Here is a 21,878-nt window from a genome sequence, read left to right as displayed (position 1 = left end):
AAACTGCAGTTTTTGTACACATTCACAGTTGCTTTTACAGTAGCAATAAAGGCATACAAGGATGAAAGGGCTGACTTGAATGCTGTGACTGGGACTGGATCATTGCCGAACACAGCATAAAGCCACCAGGACAGCGTCACAAAAAACGCTGTTACAATTGTGAGTTAGTCAGGTACCTCATGCCTTTGCATAACAAGCATTTGCAATGCAATAGGTCTCGCATTTGCAACAGTTTGAGCTATTGACATTGTATATGACAATGCATTTTATTTCTGTTCAGAAAACCTACATAGTTCATGTTTACGCACAGCTTGCAAGTTTTCAAAACACCTAAACAATAGGCATTGTTATTTACGTCAATAGCTCAAACTCTCGCAAATGCGAGACCTATTGCATTGCAAATGCTTGTTTTACAGTGTTGTGAACATTAAGGCACAGTATGCGTTCTAAACTAAAAGTAACCTTTGTGTACAGTATCATGGCAGGATGAAAATAATACACTTTTCTATTAAGAGCACTTACAATGAGACTATTTCACCTTACAGTGTTAGCTAAAGTTTGAATCCCTGTGTTAAACCAGTTTGCACCTGTAAACAAGCATATATGCTCATGTAAATCAGACGTACATATGCAAATGAGGACCGCTGATTTGTCCCTGCTGTCACATGCTTAAAGGGAGAGAATTCCGCAGCCCCCTATCACTGTCGTGTAAAGTGAGAAATATAACATGAATGCTGTGATTTATGCAAGGGGAGGGGTGGGGTTGGCACCCTCCAACCCACATTCCTGTCTACACGAGGGGGGAGGGATGGGAGTGTTGATGAACGGATTTACTGTTTGGTGGGGGAGCAGTGTAGTGCAGCTTGCAGAGGACAACATTGTTGGCATTGAGATTGTATAGCGCCAAGCCGCCACTTTTATGGCCTTATGGCGCCGTCACCGTATAGTTTTTTCTGACTTTTAAACTAAAATCTGTCTTCAAATATTGTCTGAGATTTTTATGGTCTCTCATGTGTTTTCCTCATCCTGCTGTTAAATGATCGCTCGGCCAGTGGGCTAGAGAATAGCGCTTCACCAATTAAAGCCTTCTTCAATGTGCATGTAATATGTGCTTTAAATGTCTGAGTTGCGATTCCTTGTCTGTAGCAGCAGAGCGCACAAGACTAGGGCTCAGAAGGAGGTGCTGTGGCAACTCCCTCGGGGTCTTCACTTTAAGGATCAGAGCCGCACCCCCATAGGAGGGGCACACTCAAAGACCGAAACAGCAAAAACGTGTCGGTTGTATTTTTGTTGATTTTCCGTTGTGAGGATGGGCTGAAGATTCCTGAATGTGTACTCCCCGTCAGAAGTAAGCACTGAAATAACTGAATATAGGGGATAATTGTTCGTTGCCCAGAGCCAAGCGTGCTCCCCACTCATGAAGATGAACGTGTATGAAGAGCTCTGAACAGTTGTTCAGAACAAGGATGAGAAGTAAAACAAGCATTTGCAATGCAATTGGTCTCGCATTTACGAGAGTTTGAGCTATTGGCATTGTAAATGACCATGCCTTTTATTTATCTGTTTTGATCATTAACACGTAAATAAAGGGCATTGTCAGTTACTATGCCAATAGCTCAAACTCTTGTAAATGCCAGACCTATTTCACTTCAAAGAAGCGGCCCCCATTGTCCCGGGCTGCTTGGAAAGTGAAAGCGCGCATGGCGCGCTGAATGTTGCAGGAAAGCATTTCGTGCCTGCAGTAGGAGAAACTCATTGAAGAAAATAGTGCTTACAGACTTAATAAGACATGCCGTGTAACAATAGAAGTAAAAGGGCCAGTCCTGATGAGAGGTTACAAATGAAGACAAGGCGGTACTGAGGAGGGACTAACACGCCTATTAACGAATCGGAATCCAGTATTTACAAAGGACAATGACACAAGCCAATAAAAAATATGGGCGGGGAGTGAGCGGAGCTTCAAGTCCATACTCTAATATAACTTGCGCTGCCCTGGATTGACCTATAAAATGCTTCTCGTTTTCTATGTAGCTTAAAAGGAGTGTGCAGAGTTGCCCTATGCGACCACAATGTTAAACCACATTTCCCAAAGGTTCGATTCCAAGAGAATGGGCAAAGGACTTATCGTAAAAAAACACCTCACATTTGTACTGTAGACATATTGTAGTCCAGGTTCGTGCAAACTTCTCAGCACCCGTTGCCCTTTGGCGCCCCTTTTCACAGATTCCGAGACTATAATTCCGAGACTATAATTCCCAAAGTACAGTGCACGTGAACCATAAGCCTTTGAGTCTCTTTACAATTTCTTTAAGTCCTTTATTATCAATTCAAAATATGCTTATTTTAAAGAAGCAGCCAACGCGGTTCGTTCCGTTTGGCAAACTGCCAGGAGAACTTCATCAGGGCTTTGAGGACAAATTAGACTATTAACTGCAATTGTTGATTTCAGTCCATTAAGAAAGAAAGAGTAGCTGTCCTTATGGTGCTAGTATGGCTTGAAATAATCAAAATCAATTAGTAAAGTCAACTCAGCATACCAGTAGAGCGAAGAGAACAGTAAATAAGTAAACAAGTAAGTGGAAAGGAGCATTTTTGTCAGGAGTCGTTCGGAGATACCTCACGGACCGCTTACTAAGGCGGCGTATACCGGACAGGTTCAAATATAGACTAGGGGTACCATCCCGTTTACTTATTTACCATTCTCTTCGCTCTACTGGTATGCTGAGTTGACTTTACTAATTTTTTTTTATTCTTTCAAGCCGTACTAACACCATAAGGACAGCTACTCTTTCTTTCTTAATAGACTGAATTCAACAATTGCTGTTAATAGTTACATTTGTCCCCAAAGCCCTGAAGAAGTTCTCCTGGCAGTTTGCCAAACGAAACGATATGCGTTGGGTGCTTTTTTTAAATAAGCATATTTCGAATTGATAATAAAGGACTAAAAGAAAGTATAAAGAGGCTCAAAGGCTTATTGTAAACGTGCACTGCTCTTTGGGAATTACAGTCCCAAAGGTACCTTTGCTTCCACTGCCCAACGAACACAATCAAGAACTACTCTGTTAATCAGTTCTAATAACCTGTTAGCCTGACAGTGGTATAAAGCCAGGCATAGATTATAACTGTTTTAAAAACATACACATTTTCAGACAAACAAATAGACAACTCATTGGGATACAATCATCTTAGGAAAGTCTTCCTTCATGAACACATCTTCAGACAATTTAAACACTATGCTAGCATTTACCTCCAAAACGAACTTCTCTGCAAACCATTTGGTACAGGAATTCACAAAATCTAATCCATTCAGCACGTAGATGTGACTTTATCGTATATTGCTTGTGGGGAATACATTATTTTGAAACATATCGCTTGTGAAATAGCCATACATTGCTGTATGCGCAATAACAGACATAATCTAGTAGGAACTGAAGGTTGCTTCGTATGACAAATTCTCAAACATGAACCAGGAAGAGAATCTCACTGCTTCGTAATTATAGTTGACACTGACAGAGCACAATCTGTGAAGCCAGTAAGACATCATACCGTCCTAATGCAGCTGCTGTTGGCATCATTGTGCAACCTCAGAGATGCAGGTTTGAATCCCAGCAAAATAACTCAGTTACCACTTCTGAGATCATGATGTATCATTGTAATAGCTAATCTCTCATTCCCTTCCATTATGTGGTGCTTAAGTGCTGTGAGGAGTCAGCAGGCTGACCTACTCCTACAGCACGTAGTTTAACAGGCTCAGTGTGGTTAGTCCTGAAAAATGAGCAAGTCTGTCTTTAATAAACCAGTCTGATTTTTAGGATCATTTTACAACCTATATCTCTTTGGACCTTGGTGCGAGACCGTGCATACCAGCAGAACATGCTTCTTAATATCGCTTTATATTAAAGTTTCCATGTGCAATAATCAGAAGACCTCATTAAAAACCTGTGAAGCATCTCTTCCATAGGAACCTGGTGTGATTGGTTTTGCACACTTAAGGGGTTAAAAGTTTTCCCCATTCTGAAAAATCAAGGATATAAAGAGATATTATGGCACGCAAAGACAACAAAATTCCACAAGCAAAGACTTCCGTTACTGCCCAATTAAATGTTCGCACAGTGAGCAAAAGTCAGGTAAAAAACTGATACCTAAAGTAAATGCAATGCAAAGATCAAGGTTAAGTAGGCCAACACGGTTTTATAGTAATAAATTATAGTAAATCGATAACACCACAATAGGAAAAAAGTGTTGAAGGTGATCAATCTAAAACAAATCATATTTTTAAACAAGGAAACAAAAGCAGTCAGCAACCCTACCTAAACCGAACGCGAGCCATGCACAGCCAAAATATAAATGTGTGGACATACGATTATCAGTTGTAGTTACGTAATTACCAATGCAAAGTCCAAAGCTGACCACTGGGCGTGACTTGTCTTTCGAATATACACTTATTCTCCTAAAACAGTCTTTGCAAGTTAAACTTCTGACATCCGAAACGTCTCTGTGCCTATGTTTGTTTTTGCTTTTAGTCCTTACTAATCAGGGATCTGACTGATTAATATTGCAATGTTTACATTTTTGCTGTGAAGACCATCACACCTCATACAGTCCATAATAGCTAGAATCATGCAGCATAAGCCGAATTACAGCCTGGATGCTGTTAATGTAGGTGAGAGGACAGATCTCTATGGCTATGAATCGCGCACCTTGAGCAATGAACCCTGCCCACCCGTGAAGGTTTCACGCCCTGCTGTGACCTGACTCGCTGAAATTGTTTTGCTAGATGAACTATATTTCCTGGACAGGTCTTGTAAAGCAGCGCCACCGCCTTCTGATTTTCTCTTCAGGAGCTTGGGTGGACGAGTGTGTTTGTTTCTTGAAGGAGCCGCTGCTGCCTCACAGCATGACACAGGAAGGTGGAGTGTGAAGGTGATCCGTGTAAAACAAATCATATTTTTAAAGAAGAAACAAAAACAGTTGGCAGCCGTACCTAAACCGAAAGCTCGCCATGCACAGCCATACCTAAACTGAAAGCGCGCTATGCATAAACATATGCGGGCGGCAGCTATTGTAAAGTAAAACTGCCCTGTGCCGCACACTAGAATTGAATTAAATTAAATAAACAAGTAGACCTCAAATAACACACAATACTTATGAGTGTAAGGGAACTGTAATTGGTCGGTGCTCCTCGCGAAAAACAGAAATTATGCATTAGAGCGCTAACAAATAAGGAGCAAGGAAACAAAAAACGACGCACAAATTAACCAAATGCAAGAAGCAGGCCAGGTTACACTCCGTGGAGTAATTACAGCAGGTCTTGCAGACCTCGACCTAAAAAAAACACTCAGCAGGGGGCGTGGGGCCAGAGCAGGAGGATGTGCCTGAGGCAGAAAGGTTTCAGGGCGAGGCCCAGCTGCACGGAGAGCAGAACAGAGCACAGCAGTGGGCCTGATGGAGGAATAATAATATAACACAAGAGGGGCAAGGCTACACGTGATAGCTATTAAAAAAGTGTCAGTCAGTAGTAAATTGTAAACAAGCAGTTGCTGAATGACGGAAAGCATATCGTGCGTGCGATAGGAGAAAGTCATTAAAAAAAAAAAGAATAGTGCCCACAGACCGTAAATAAAACATACCGAGTAACAATATAGAGAAGAGGGTCAGTCCTTATGAGAGGTTACAAAAGGAGAAAAGGCGGTAGTAAGGAGGGAATAGTAAGCCTATTGACGAATCAAAAGCTATCATTTACAAAGGACAGGAAGAGGAGCCAATTGTAAAGATGGGCGTTAATTGGGTGGAGCTTAATGCCCATATACTGAAAACTGCATGTCTCAAAGAGAAAAGGCAAGCACTGTCCAGGTGAGACCTAAAAATATATGTATTAATTGATTTAATTTAAAAACAATAAATTATCACTGCAAACTCAGATTTGTTCCATTATTTGCTCAGTTTCAGTGTTACATGTGCTAATGCTATTTCCATCATATTACTGCTACATTAAGACCTTTAGATGGATTGATTATAATAGGCCACATTTGTTGATGTTTATTTGTTAATTGTCACATTTCCATATTTCAGATTGATGTAGCGCAGCGGCTGAATGTACACAGAAGAGAGCCCTTATCCCTAAAAGAATGGCTTAACAGTATGGACCTGGAAGGAAGAATACTGAACATCGATCGCATGAAGCAAATTATTTTCAAAGGGGTAAATTTTATTTTGTGACTAAACCAAAATCTTATGATCTGCTTTCTTCCCCTTTGATATACATCTGGTCGAGGCATATGAGCTGCAGATTACACACTTTTGCATAGATCGCCATCTGGTGTTGGGCCCGGATGTTTGCAGTTTGTTTTTCCTCTCGGAAAGTCTTTGGAAGTCACGAGGTCGGTGACTCCTCCTTTGGATCGTATTGCGCATGGGCTTCGGCTCCATCCTCAGATTGTTTTTTTCCGCCATCGGGCTCGGATGTAATTTTCGCGCTCCGGTTCCGAACATTTTCCAGTTCGACGATCGAAGCTGAATCCTCACCTCAAATTGCGGTATTGTTTCGATCGCGATCTCCTCAATCAACGCATTTTCTCATCGGCAAACCTTCGGTTCCATTCGTCGACGGCGGCCTTCGGGCCTACCCAAGCTCCAGTCCCGGCTGATGGAAAGAACTCCATTCAAGAAGTGCCCTCGATGTGGGTCCAAATTCCCCCACACCGATCTTCATGAGGTATGCAACCTCTGCCTCTCCCCTGAACACGAGGCTCGAGACTGTCCGGCCTGTAAGTCTTTATTAATATTATTATTATTTAGCGACTTGTAAAGCGCCTGGTGACCCAAGGGCATCCCCGCGCTATAAAAATTTGCTGTCCAGATGAGAGGGAGGAAAGAAGGGGGATGACGTTATTTAGGGAATAAAAGTGTTTTCAATTTTTTTCTAAAAATCAGATAATTGGATTCCAGTCTAAGGGTACGTGGGAGGGAGTTCCATCCAGTGGAAGCTTTCACTGAGAAGCGTCGACCTCCAGTGCGTGTCTTTTTAAATTTGGGGATGTTGGCTAGGTGCTCACTCTCGGACCTCAGGGATCTGGACGTTTTATATGGAGTAACCAGGTCGCTGAGGATCGAAGGACCACCTCCATTGATCAATTTGTATGCCGTGCACATGGCTTTGAATTCCACTCTTTGGCGCACAGGGAGCCAGTGCAGGGCCTTGATAGCAGGTTTCGCTGACACTCTGGAGGGAAGGTTCATGAGTAGACGGGCAGCTGCATTCTGTGTTCGTTGCAGTTTCGCCAGGGTGGCCTCAGGGGCTCCCAGGTAGATCATGTTACTATAGTCCAAACGTGATAGTATGAGCCCTTGGACCAGTAGTTTCCTGGATGCGGGGGGGAGTAGGGGGAGAATCCTGCGGGTAGTACGCATAAGCCCAAAACAGGTTCCTGCAGTTTTGGCCGCTTGCGTTTTCATGGAGAGCTCGGGTTCTAACCATACTCCTAGGGTCTTAATTTCATGTTTCGGGGTAGGAATTTCTCCGAACACGTCTGGTCAGACCGCTGGGGGGATGGTCACCCATTGCTTTCCCATGAGCATCACTTCGGTCTTTGACCCATTTAGTTTTAGTGATGACTCACACATCCAACCGTGGATTTCCGTAAGGCAGTTTGCCAGCTTGTCTGGGTGGTCGTCTAGTTGGGATAGGGAGACGACCAGCTGTGTATCATCAGCGTAGCTCACTATTTTTATACCGAATGGAATCACCACGTCTTCAAGGGGGGCCATGTAAGCATTAAAAAGCGTAGGGCTCAGGGAAGATCCCTGAGGAACCCCGCTCATGAGGGGAAGAGTGGACGAGCGATGGTTGCCGTCCCAAACCTGGAACGTGCGCCCAGCAAGGAAGGACTCTATCCATCTGAGTGCCGTCCCGGTGAGCCCTGCTGCCGTCAACCGATTGAGGAGGACACGATGGTTGACTGTGTCGAAGGCTGCACTAAGATCCAGGAGGATCACTGCCACTGACCCTCCTGAATCTAGAATGCGCCTTGCCTCCTCGATGACGGCAAGAAGGGCAGTATCTGTGCCATGGCCCGGGCGGAACCCAGTTTGGGATTGCCGTAGGATGTTATTTACCTCGAGAAACTGAGACAATTGTCCGTTGACCAATTTCTCGGCTACCTTGCTAATACCAGGGAGGAGTGAGATTGGCCGGTAGTTGGCCATATCTGCTGGGTCTAGCTGGGGTTTTTTAAGGAGTGCCTTCACCACTGCACTCTTCCAGCTAGCGGGAACCGATCCCCGGGCAAGTGAGCTGTTAATAAGCTCCGTGATCATGGGAATGATGACGGGGGCTACAGTTTTAAGGAATCTAATGGGTACAGGGTCCAAAGGTGATCCGCTTTTCATTTTGGTCAAAGTTGCTTCTACCTCGTTGCAGGTTACTGGCCTAAATGTCGCAAGTTGAGGGCGTAAGCTGCTTCCAGACTGGTTGGGGGGTGAACCATTGTCCATGTAGCTAGAGGGACAGGAAGGGGGAAGGGATGCTAAGATGCGGGCAATTTTGTCGTTAAAATAAGTGGCTAATTCGTTGCTTCGGTCCACAGGGGGGATATTGGAGGACGGAGTGGTTGGTACTTTCAGAAGCTCTTTTACAATTAGGAAAGATTCCCTGGCTGAATTAGTGGATTCTTTTATCCGAGTATCATAATGGGAAGCTTTAGAGCGCCTAATAGCAGTTTTATATAATCTAACTGAATTTTGGTAGGTTTCCTTGCTGGCATGCTGCCAGTCTTTCCTCCAAAGTCGTTCGGCTCTCTTACAATTTTTGCGTAATAGACGAAGTTCCGGTGTATACCACGGGGCGGAACCTAGTTTCCCATTTTTATCCTCCCGAGTCCTAAATGGGAATACGAGATCCAGGGAGGTAGTAATCCATTCTCTATATTTACTATCGGCGACAGCCGGGTCTTCTGCGTAAGCAGGGGTAGTTGACTTTAGGGTCCTGGCCCATTCTTCGGTGGGGAGCCTGGACCAGGCCCTGTCCCTGGTATAAGTGAGCGGTTTTTGAGGTTTCCTAAAAGTTCCTGGTAGTTGGAAGGAGACTAGAAAGTGGTCCGTCCAAGGGAGGGGAAGGGACTCACTAGCTAGCATAGTGAGGGAACTCGTGAACACAGGGTCCAGCAAGTGACCCTTATTGTGAGTAGCTCCAGAGTTTAGAAGGCGGATGTCAAGGGCCGCCAGATCAGTGATCAGGTCGACAGCCCCAGAATCTAAGGGGTCATCGAAATGAATATTCAGGTCTCCTATTATCATAAAATTAGTGATGGAGTGGGCCTGTGTAGCTACTGTGTCCAGGAGAGTACTAGCAAAAGGACCTGGATGACCAGGGGGGCGGTACACTAGGATCCCTGAGAGAGAGTTAGTCGGGTCTAGCTTAATTGTAAACTGCAGGCTTTCAGAATCGGGAATATGCGCGTCATTAGTATTGCAGAGGAAATGGTCCCGATGAATAATGGCGACACCACCACCCCTACCTAGGGGACGAGGTAGGGACTGGATGAGGAAGCCCGGTGGGGTTGCTAGCACCATATCTGACTCCGAGTGGGCAGAGAGCCACGTTTCCGTCAGGAAAAGGACGTCTATGTCATGGTCTTCTACGAGGTGGTTAATCAGCGTCGCGTGTTTGGGGAGAGAGCGACAATTCAGCGAAGCGAGTTTGAGGGCTGAGAGCTTGGGGGCTCGAGTAGGGAGAGTAAGCTGGACTGGATGGCAGTAAGTACAGCTGATGAATGGTCCATTCAGGTCGTGAACATACTCACAGGAGGAGGCGATGGGGGGTCTGAGACTTAGGAGGTCCCGACGAGAGTAGCTTACCTTCGGGGCAGCTTTATCCAGCAGGGGTTCTGGCCCTAGGCCCGGCCGTCGCGGACGGGCGCAGACGGGTTTGCCTTAGGCGCGCCTTTGGCGCGCAAACGGCGCTCCCGCTGCGCTCGTCCGCTGCGCTGGTATGGCCGACACATTTGTAGCGAGTGGTGTGGGCGTGGCCTCGCAGTGGGCGTGGCTCCGCCTTCGAACCGCGATGGCGGTGTGCTTGTTTACCCTGTCTCAGCGCTGGTTCCGCTGTCTCAGGGGGTGTCTTAGGAGGTCTGCTCAGCGCATGAAGCTAGCGCTTTCAGTAGAGGTGAGGTTTTTAAAATCAATACAAATCAAGTGACGAATGGACAATTTTTAAAAACACAACAAGGTGCAGTCCTCCGGCTTTCCGCCTCAGAGGTCAAACAAATAATAATGCGTGGCGCTTGGTTCAGCGTTTTTGTAGGTTTCCTGGTGGGCGTGGCCTCGCAGTGGGCGTGGCTCCGCCTTAGAACCGCGATGGCGGTGTGCTTGTTTACCCTGTCTCAGCGCTGGTTCCGCTGTCTCAGGGGGTGTCTTAGGAGGTCTGCTCAGCGCATGAAGCTAGCGCTTTCAGTAGAGGTGAGGTTTTTAAAATCAATACAAATCAAGTGACGAATGGACAATTTTTAAAAACACAACAAGGTGCAGTTCTCCGGCTTTCCGCCTCAGAGGTCAAACAAATAATCCGATCGAAAAAGACTATTCGGGACCGAAGAGCCAGAAGAACCATGGCACACTCCTCGACCTCCGTTCCAGTCGATATCTTCGGAGACGACATCGAAGTTCCAGGACAGCAGCGCACCGAAGAGGACCTCGTCAGTGCTTCCGAGGCCGACGAGTCAGATGTGGAAGACATCACTCGGGCACAGAGGGTCGTGGGCATTATACCCCCCCCCCCCCCCCACCTGCGCCAACACCCAAAAAGGCTTCGGTCACGCCTTCGCCTCCGGGCCTAATCAAGACCAGAGACACTGCTTAACACACCCCACCTTCGGGCCCGGTGAAGAAGCCATGTAAGCCTTCCGGCGGCTCGGGCTCGAGCCAGCCTACCAGCGGTGCCGAGAAACACACTTCGGCACCGAAAAAGAAACCGGCCTCTACCTCGACACCGAGCTCCGCACCGAAGCCCTCGGGGTCGAAACCCGGCGCTTCCGTACCGACGCCATCTTCGGTACCGACCAAAGCCCACAAGGCCCTCGGCACCGACACTTCCAAGCCGAAGCCCATCTCGGCGCCGACCAAGAAATCAAAGGTTCCCAAGCCCAGTGCTAAGCAAACTGGCACAGACAATCCTAAAAAGTCACCGGCCCCGAAGCCTTCGGCGCAGACGGACCAAACACTTGCACAGGAACTATTTACACCGGATCCCTTGCAAAAAACTCCCACCAGGGATCCAAAAACTGGACATCTGGCACTCTCTTCCAAAAAGAGACATTTGGACAAACCGGCTCCGCCTCCGCCTCCGCCTCCGCCTCCGCCTCCACCTCCAAAGAGGAAGGACTCTGCTACCTCTCCTTTCAGAATACCTTCCCCACCTCCTCCACCCTCTCTACCTCCGCCCCCTCCACTCCCACCTCATCGCTCTCAGACCCTGTCTCCAGACGGTGATGATCAGGGGGACCCATATCACGATACAGGGGATGTGCCCCAAGACCCCACCCCTACAGGATCCCCAGACCCATGGGACGACTACAATAACCCAGATATCCCCGACGTCCCACAAGATGACCTTTACCCTTCCAGGCCATCTCCACCGGAAGACTCATTAGGGTTCCACCATCTACTTCAAAGGGCGGCACACTATCACGGGGTAGAGTTGCACACTGACCCAGTGGAGGAGGATTTCCTCCTCGACACATTTGATATCACACATAGGTCTACCTCCATACTACCTATGCTTAAGGGGGTGGTAAAGCATGCGCCAGAGGTTTTTAAAGACCCAGTTAGGGCCAGGGTCATTAACCCACGCATAGACAAAAAATACAAAGCTCCCCCCACAGATCCCGCCTATATCAAAGGGCCAGCGCCACTAGATTCCCTAGTGGTTTCCACTGCACGAAAAAGAACAGATTCCCAGGCGTCAGGCGAAGCACCACCACCTGACAAAGAGTCAAAGCTACTGGACGCATCAGGAAAGCGCACTGCGTCACAGGCAGCCAATATATGGCGTATCGCCAACACCCAAGCGCTATTGGCCTGATATGATAGGGCACATTATGATGAATTAGAAAACATAATGTACCACCTCCCTGAAAAATATAAAACTAGGGCCAATGAATTAATTCAAGAGGGTAAGACAATCACTAACACCTCTATACGCTGTGCCTTAGATGCAGCAGACACAGCCTCCAGGGCCATTAATACTAGCGTCCTCCTCCGTCGCCATGCTTGGCTAAGAATATCAGGATTTACACCAGAGGTACAAGCCTCCATCCTTAATCATCCCTTTGACCAGGAACACCTATTCGGCCCAAAGGTAGATGAGGCCCTCGAAAAAATGAAGAAGGATACGGCGAAGTCCATGGGAGCCCTACAGTCACACCCTCCTAGGCGCTCTTTTCGCCGATCTTCCTTTCGGAGTACATCTAGAGGCTACTCCTCAGATAACGCGTCCACTTCCTACAAATCCCCCACTCAGTCCACCTTCACAAGGGCTTATCAAAGAAGCGGCTATAGGGGCAACAATAATAAAGGCAGAGGCAAAACTAATACCGCCCGCTCTGCCACACCGCCTACCCAATGACTTCCCCCCGCTCCCTCCAGACCATCCCACTCCGATCGGGGGCAGAATTCAAAATTTCCTTCATGTCTGGGAGATCATCACCTCAGACAAATGGGTGACCCAAATTATTCGGTCAGGATACTGCCTGGAATGAACATCTACCCCCCCAAACATTCCACCCAGGCAACGCCCAATGTCACAAGAAAATTCCACATTACTAAAGCAGGAGGTAATCTCCCTCCTCCAAAAACAGGCAATAGAACACGATCCCGTCAATCAACAAAATTTAGGGGTCTACTCCCTATATTTTCTAATACCAAAAAGGAACGAGACTCTACGACCTATTCTAGATCACCGGCCCCTAAACACATACATTCACTCAGACCATTTTCACATGGTAACGCTTTAGCAGGTACTTCCGCTCCTCTCCCAGAATGACTATCTCACCACACTGGACTTGAAAGACGCATACTTCCACATTCCAGTACACCATGCTCACAGAAAATACCTCAGATTTGTAGTGGACGGACAACACTACCAGTTCAAGGTGCTCCCATTCGGAGTCACAACAGCACCACGGATATATTTACCAAGTGCCTAGCGGTAGTGGCGGCACACCTCAGAAGACCGCACATTCACGTCTTCCCATACTTGGACGACTGGCTGATAAAAGCCACTTCATACAACCAATGTGTACACCACACCGCCACCACAATCCAACTACTTCGCCAACTAGGCTTCACGGTGAACCACCAAAAGTCCCAGCTGACACCATCCCACATAAAACAATACCTCGGTGCCACCATAGAAACCTCAAAAGCAATAGCCTACCCCAATCCGGCCAGGATTGCAAGCATTCAGGCTTTGCGACAAAAATTCGTACTTGAACACTCCCTTCCAGCAAGAGTGTTTATGCAACTGATGGGGATGATGGCCTCTTGCATTTTCATAGTTCCTCACGCAAGACTCCAGATGCGTCCACTCCAAGAGTGCTTAGCGCGCCAATGGAACCAGGCCCAGGGGCAACTGACAGATCTGGTGTTGGTAGACGGTCGTACCCATCGCTCTCTGCAGTGGTGGAACACCACAAACCTTTCCAAAGGTCGACCGTTCCTGGACCCGGTTCCCCAAATAATACTAACAACGGACGCATCGCTCTCCGTCTGGGGAGCTCACCTATTACACCTCACAGTGCAGGGCACATGGACGTCTCAACAAAAGTTACTCCATATCAACCATCTGGAGTTACTAGCAATCTTTCTAGCCCTAAAATCCTTTCAACCACGGATTTCAGGCAAGGCAGTCCTCATTCGCACAGACAACATGACGGCCATGTATTATTTTCAAAAACAAGGCGGCACACACTCTCCACGGCTCTCTCAATTAGCACAGAGCATATGGCAATTCCACACAAAATCTTTCTCCTAGCCCAACATGTCCCAGGAGTCCAAAACACCATGGCAGATCTGCTCAGCAGACAGACACAACAGATCCACGAGTGGGAACTTCACCCGCAGGTTCTTCATCCGTTCTTTCAAATGTGGGGGCATCCACAGATAGACCTCTTCGCCACAAAGAAAACAAAAAATGCCCAAGCTTCGCTGCCAGATACCCACACCCATTGTCCAAAAGAAATGCGATATGGATGAACTGGTCAGGCAAATTTGCGTATGTTTTTTCCCCTCTCACACTCATTCATTAGTGGTGCAAAAGCTACAACAGAATTCCCTCACACTGATCCCAGTAGCTCCAACATGGGCCAGACAACCGTGGTACACCACGCTTCTGGAACTCTCGGTAGTACCACACCAAAAGCTACACCTCTCACCATACCTCCTAACCCAGAACCATGGAGAGATCAGGCACCCGGACCCAGCTCAGCTCAACCTTGCGATCTGGCTCCTGAAATCCTAGAATTCGGATACCTAAACCTTCCCCCTGACTGTATGAACGTCATCAAAGAAGCTAGACGCCCTACCACTAGAGCCTGCTACGCTGCCAAGTGGAAAAGATTTGTTGTTTATTGCCATAACAACACAATCAATCCTCTAGATGTGTCTATACAACACATCATATGCTACTTACTCCACCTACAAAGGTGTAATCTAGCCTATACCTACATTCGGCTACACCTCGCAGCAATTGCAGCTTACCAACAAAACAGGCAGCACCTATCACTTTTCAGAGTACCTGCCATTAAAGCCTTCATGGAAGGCCTCAAAAGAATAATTCCCCCCAGAGTATCACCCTCACCTGTGTGGAACTTAAATATCGTTCTCACAAGGCTGATGGGGCCTCCCTTCGAACCTTTGCATAAATGCGAACTGCAATTCCTCACAAGGAAAACCGCTTTCCTTGTAGCGATCACTTCCCTTAGAAGGGTCAGTGAGATACAAGCACTTACCATACAAGAACCTTTTCTTCAAATGCACCAGAACAAGGTTGTTCTCCGTACCAACCCAAAATTCCTACCTAAAGTCATTTCCCCTTTTCACCTAAACCAATCTGTAGAATTACCAGTATTTTTCTAGAAACCTCAGACTGTTGCTGAAAGGGCTCTGCACACGCTAGATGTCAAACGAGCCTTACTTTACTATATCCAAAGAACACATCATCATCTTAATCTTTATTTCGGTCACTAGGACCATAAAAGAATACAACATATACAATTATAAGTTCTAAAATAAGAAAATTACATATGAATGGAATACAAGGATCGTGAGACAATCAACTAAGAGCGTTCAAGATGTACATGCAATCATATTAAACTTAATATGGTAATTGCGAATAAACCACATTGCTGTTAGGAATTTAGCAACTGCAAATACAGTAGGAGCCGATATCTGTCTTTAAGATCCTATATTCTGGTGCGAAATTCCTGAAACCTAGATTTTTAAGGAGAGGGAAAAGCCAGTATTTCCGAGCTATGCTATAAGCTGGGCAGAAGAATATATTATGTAGATCATTTTCTTTGGAATGTGCACACGCTGGGCAGTGGGCTGTAGAGTGTGTTTTGTTCCAATGTTCAGTGTGTGCCCTCAAGGGGAGAGTACCATATCTCCACTGCATGTATAGCTTCCTTGTTATAGAGGGACCCACATCGTCAAAGGCAAGTTCTAAACGATAGGAATCCTTAACAGCAAGGAAGTAATTGGATAGGGAACCCTTTTGCATAGTCTCAATTGTTATTTGGAGCTTGTGATCATAATAAGCCTTTGCTAAGGATTTACGAGAGATCCTACAGCAAGCATATTCCGGGTTAGACCACAAGTCCGGCCTTCCCAGAATTTCAAGCGTGTGCTTAATATATTTTAGCCATAGTATGTGAGAAGCCTTGGGTAGGCGCAAAATCTCTGCCAATTCGGCCCTATAACTGGCAAGCTCCGGCGCGCTCCAAATTTTACGCCAAAAGGTCAAAGGTTTCAATCCCAGCTCCTCCTTAATAGGTCTTAGGCCTTAGGGGAGGAGTGGTGTGCTGGATGGTAATGCTGTCAATTGTCTTAAGAAACTGTTCTCAGTTGTCTGGAGTTTCTGATCAGCAGTGTGCCCCATATCTCCCCCCCCATAAGTTGCTGCCCCTCTAGCCTGTGTTTTATAAATTTGGAGCAGTGGACCCAATGGTTTATAGGTCGACCTGGTTAGCATCCTGCATATGCCACCCGTAAGCTGCACTAGTTTCATGTTCGCCTTGGTTCTATGCGTTTCCCAGGTCATGGTTTGGTTGAGGGTTAGCCCCAAGTAGTCGAACGTGGTAACACGCTCCAGTCTAGTAGCCCCTATCATGGGATTTGGGCAGGATGAACGGGGCGGGTTGAAGATCATATACTTCGTTTTAGATGTATTGATTTCCAAACCGCGCTTTTCGCAGAAGTTTGTAAACCCGTCCAACACCCGTTGTATACCCATAGGGGATTTGGAAAGCAGTAGGGTGTCATCTGCAAACATAATTGCAGGCACCCTGCTACCATTAAGCTTGGGGGCGTCGGCTTTGTCAATCCCCGTAAGATAATTAATGACCCCATCCACGAAGAGACAGAACAGGGTTGGTGCAAGCACACAACCCTGTCTGACCCCCGTGTCTACTGGGAAGCTGTTCGAAAGGGCTCCCCCTCTGCCACACCTCACCTTAGCAAAGTTGCCTTGATGTAATCTCCTTAGCATGGATAAAATATTGACAGGGACTCCTAGGTCCTTTAAAACAGTCCATAGTTTATCACGTGCAACTAAATCGAACGCCGCTCGGAGGTCCACGAATACCGCGTACAAAGTACCTCCTTCAATTGCCACAGTCTTCCAGTATTTGAGATTGAGACGGAATATCTGATCTAGAGTTGAGACACCTTCTCTGAATCCAGCTTGGTATGTGCTCAATATATCCCGTTCCTCAATCCAATCTTGAAGGCGATTGAGTATCAGTCTGCCAAAAAGCTTTTGAGGAACGTCGATAAGACTGATAGGTCTATAGTTGGTTAGGAGCAGAGGCGATCCCTTTTTGAATATTGGGACAATCTCTGCACCCAGCCAAGTATTTGGGACCTCCATGCCTCCAAGAATGGAATTAAATAATGTTAATAGGTAAGGAGCCCAGACATCGGGTTCTTGTTTGAATAGATCACCCGGCAGTCCGTCTAGACCGGGTGCCTTTCCTGATGCCAATCGCCCTATAGCCTCTCGGACCTCAGTTAATGTGAATGGTGCCCCTTGCGTTTCGTCACTATCGAAATTGATGGAATTAATTTGTGCTTCGTAGGGTGCACTATAGAGAGACTGAAAATGGTTTTGCCATACCTTGCAGATATATTGGGATCAATTGCAGTGGACAGGACTTCAGTTCCCGTATTCACAAAACGCCAGAATGCCCAAGAATCTCTGCATGCCAAGGCAATTGTTAGATTCTCCCATTTATCATGCTCCCATTCCTTTTTTGCGTTACTGATCAGGGACTTGTATGTTGATCTCCTGGCCCTGATCTCATCACTCTCCTTCCCTTCCTTAATCGCGGTCAAGAGGTAGGTTTTTGCCTTCCGGCATGTGGAATTGTACCAGGAGGGACAGAGAGGCCGTTCGTTTGCCCCCTTTGGTGTGGAAAAAAGGATTTCAGACGTAGCTTGAATAAGGTCCTCATGTAGCAGGCCCCTCAATCTGAATGTGTCCTGGGTGTTCTCTTGGTCTATTAATGCAAGGGCCTTAGTGAGTGTGGGGATTACCCGAGCGTAGAGTCTGGCTAACTTCTCTGGGTTAGAGGCTAGCCTTTCCCACTTCACTCTCCGTCTGTTGTTCGTAAGACCTAATCCCGGCACAGGTATTGTTCTCAGTCCTCTCCTAGCATCATGATCAGGGAGGTTATATTCCATTTCTAGGGCATTGTGGTCACTGTCCACCCTCGGAAGTACCCGAAAGTCTATGACATGCGACCATGCAGCCAATGGAACGAGAATATAATCTAGTTTTGACTCCCGACCCCCTCTGTTGTATGTATATTTTGGGGGGATATCAGATTTTATCCTACCATTGCACGCCCGAACTCCGTATTTTAGGGTTAACGATGTGATTTGGAGCGCTAAAGGCGTCCATGCTTTTGGACCCGGTGCCTCTAATTGAGGTATGGACCAAAATGCCTCCTCCTCTAGGGCTAGTCCATCCAATGAGCCATAGAGCGGTTCATAATGGCAATTTAAGTCTCCTCCTATTAAAAAAGGTGTACCATCTGGAATTTCGCGTATGACATCTTCGAGCTCCTCAATGGTACAGGACTCTTTCGTAATGTTTACTGGTCTAGAATAAACATTTACCAGAATAAGCTTGTTTGAATTTGGTCATTCGAGGAGTACAACTAGAATATCCTCACCGCTTGATGGAAGTTGGCCCTACATCCTAAATCAGTGGCCACCCATGTTGCTAATCCTCCCGAGGGACGTCCCTTGCCAACCCATTTCGCATTTGAAGAGAATGTAGCATAGCCAGTATATGCTAACTCTTCACGTGCCCAAGTTTCCTGGAACAAGCATATGTCTTTGCCCTGGATGTATAGATTCCATTCAGGGCAATGCAATTTATTAGGTAAACCCGCCACGTTCCAGGAAAGTAACTTCAATACGGGGCTGGTAACGCTTTTTGTTAAAACATTTGAAAGCGAGCCCTTACTTAGGTGCAGCCCCAGACATGTATTGGCTGGTGTATTACTATCTTGGGGCACCTCTACCTCATTTATGATAGTTGGGAGGGATGTAAGACGGGTGACTGACTCGCCGATGGGATAGTTTCCCTCGAGGTTAACTTTTTCTCTAGGGCTGGGTATACAAGTGCTTGTATCTTGTGGGCCATGCTGACCACCAACCTCCCCATTCAGTGTTGTGCTCAGTCAATCTACCATGTCAAGAGTCGTATATCTATTATGAATAGGGAGTTGGTCATAATACTGTGTTCTGTTTGAATAGGGGATCCTATTCTCTCTATTTCCCCATTTAGCCCTTCTTCTCTGTACTAGTTCCCAACCTTCCTTATCCCGTTCTTGTCTTGGGGGTGGATAGAAAAATGATAGTGGTAACACTTGGATAACAGTCCCCTTGTCACAGTATGGCCAATTGTGTATATACGAAACAGTCAAGGGGTCCCTGAAATTGATCAAAATGCAATCCCCAGCGATAGATTTCTTAGTGGGGCCAAGCCACGGAACTCTTCTTACCATTAAGACTTCACTATTTATTCCTTCAGGGAGTGGTCTGTTTGTGGAAAGCCAGCTAATAACCTTATTTTTGAGTGCTTCCACAGGTTCCCTCTGGGATTGATTTAAATCGGGAACACCTGCCTAGATGATTGTATATGGGCTTGCCTCCGGAGGTAGGTTAACTATCCTGTGTATATTATCGTTGCCGCTAATCTGGTCCCTAGTTCCCATCACGGACGATTTTTCCTGTGTGTTAATGTTTGCTGCATATTCTGTGGCTAAATGGCTGGGAGGTAGTGTTTTTGTAGACTTGGAGACAGGGCCCCTTTCTTTAGCTTGGGGGGCCATTTTGGTCATTTCACCACTAATACTCTGCCCTGTTCCTAGTAATTGAGTATCTTTCATGCAGGCAACTGATAAATGTGAGATTCCCTTTTCAATGTTAAGTAGGGAAATTTCCATCTTTACTAATCGCTCCTCCAAAGGTTTGAGCATTACCCTCATCAGAGTGCGAATGTCTGAGAGGGTAATATCATCCTCCCCTAAATTTGTAGTAATACTAGAGGGTATTTGCTTTGGTAGGTGGGGGGGTGATATCTCTTTGTTTGATGGCAAAGACTGACTATAAATAGGTTTGGCATTTGTGTTACCCTCATTCAGAGGGGAATTCTTAGCGATTTTTGGCTTCCTCCCTCGAGAGCTCTGAGCCTTCCTCTTATTTTTCGGGATAGCTCCCTCCCTCTCTCTGCCTTTGCAGTGTGGGCTGATGTACCCCGGTAGTAGTTCTTTTGACTGCTGACATAGTTCTGTTGGGTGCAGTTACAGGTGGAGGTGGCTCTGGTAAAGGTAAAGATAGAATACTAAAGTCTATCAGGGCCGAAGTATCACAGTGAATGTCAGGAACAATGGAACCACTCAAAGCTGAAGTAACAAACATGTTATCACTTCCCCTGGAACCAGCGGCTGGTGATGTACGTTCCAGTTGCTGTTCGGGGGTAGTTGCATGTGCAAAAGGGCCCATAGATGATCTCCGTACCCAATCAATTTCTTGTGAAATGCGACGTTCTAATATGGTAATTTCATCAATTAAGAGTGAGCCAGCTTTTGCGAAATAAGTGTCCAAAGTACCCTGAGGCTTCCCAGCGGCCAACGAGGTCTTGCTTCTTGTCTCTCTTGAAGACATTCTCTGGTTAGGATGGTGGGCTGTGTATTCGGGAGCGGGGACTTTTTGGAGCAGGGGGAATGGCCCAAGCCCGATCTCGACCGTTCTCGAACGGCCTCAAACGGCCCGCTCTTTGCCCGCTCTTTGCCCGCTCTTTGCCCGCTCTTTGCCCGGTCTTTGCCCGGTCTTTGCCCGGGCCGCGCCCAGCACGCGTCCCGCTAATGGGCGGGACTGTGATAATGAACAGGAAAGCCGGAGGAGGAGGAGTCGGGAAGAGGAACCAGGTGCAGCCGGTAAGTTGTGAGCAAGGCAGCCTGGTCCTCGCAGTCCCGAGTGTGTTAGGATCCAAGTTAGAAGGAGTAAAAACAAGTAAGAACAAGGGCCCCCAGCAGCGGCAGCGTAGCGTCCTCAGCAGCCTTCAGATAGAGCCCAGAACGAAGCTCAGCCGGTTGTCAGCGAAGTCTCAGCCTACGAGTGGCACCCCAAAGAACACAACCTTTCAGAAACAACTGTGTCACTTTCTCTCCACCACACAAGGGCAACCCCATCTCAAAATCAGGGATAGCTAGGTGGATTGTAAAATGCATCCAGATTTGCTACCACAAAGCAAAACGAACGCTATCCGTTCCCCCTAAAGCCCATTCTACACGGAAGATAGGGGCTTCCATGGCTTTTCTAGGGAACATCCCATTAGATGATATCTGCAAAGCAGCTACATGTTCAACACTGTACACTTTCACTAAACACTATTGTGTAGATGTGCAAACCAAGCAACAAGCTAGTGTGGGCCAGGCTGTACTAAAAACACTATTTCAAACCACTGCAACAGATACCGGTGGTCACCGCTAAGGTTGGGAACTGCTATATAGTCTATGCAAAAGTGTGTAATCTGCAGCTCATATGCCTCGAACGGAATATGCTACTTACCAGTATGCATCTGTTCTTGGCATGTAGAGCTGCAGATCTACACACGCCCACCCGCCTCCCCGGCTACCTGTATCTGTTCCAGTCTATCTTATTTAGATACAACACACATGGGTTTCTTCACTGTTGTTACTACGCTCCATCTATCCCTGCTGGCGAAAAACAATCTGAGGATGGAGCCAAAGCCCATGCGCAATACGATCCAAAGTAGGAGTCACCGACCTCGTGACTTCCAAAGGCTTTCCAAGAGGAAAAACAAACTGCAAACATCCGGGCCCGACACCAGATGGCAATCTATGCAAAAGTGTGTAGATCTGCAGCTCTACATGCCAAGAACAGATGCATACTGGTAAGTAGCATATTCCTTCCAATAGAATCTTCTAACTGCAAATTACTAACCTTTTGAATCCTCTCAGCTGCGAAACTTGATCCAGAAAACTTTAGGCAGTAGCTCCCACGTGCTGACAGGTGGGGCCATCAGACTCCATTACACCTTTGGAAGCGATGACATAGAGCAATATATGGAC

The 21,878-nt window shown here is 46.7% G+C and overlaps 1 protein-coding gene across 3 annotated transcripts in view; it reads left to right on the top strand.

Annotated features, from left to right (window-relative positions):
* The window catches only part of TBC1D15 (TBC1 domain family member 15), a 611,295-nt gene that overhangs the window by 252,454 nt on the left and 336,963 nt on the right, over positions 1-21,878 (top strand). For all 3 annotated transcript variants that reach the window (XM_085653851.1, XM_085653849.1, XM_085653850.1), the window contains one exon: positions 6,073-6,201. In XM_085653851.1, coding sequence (XP_085509977.1) covers positions 6,073-6,201 — 129 coding nt within the window. The remainder of the gene's footprint in view (positions 1-6,072; positions 6,202-21,878) is intronic.

This window comes from Triturus cristatus, chromosome 4_1 (genome assembly GCF_964204655.1).
Source record: "Triturus cristatus chromosome 4_1, aTriCri1.1, whole genome shotgun sequence".
NCBI lineage: Eukaryota > Metazoa > Chordata > Amphibia > Caudata > Salamandridae > Triturus > Triturus cristatus.
Note: the sequence above shows the minus strand (reverse complement) of the source record. Positions and strands in the feature narration are given on the sequence as shown.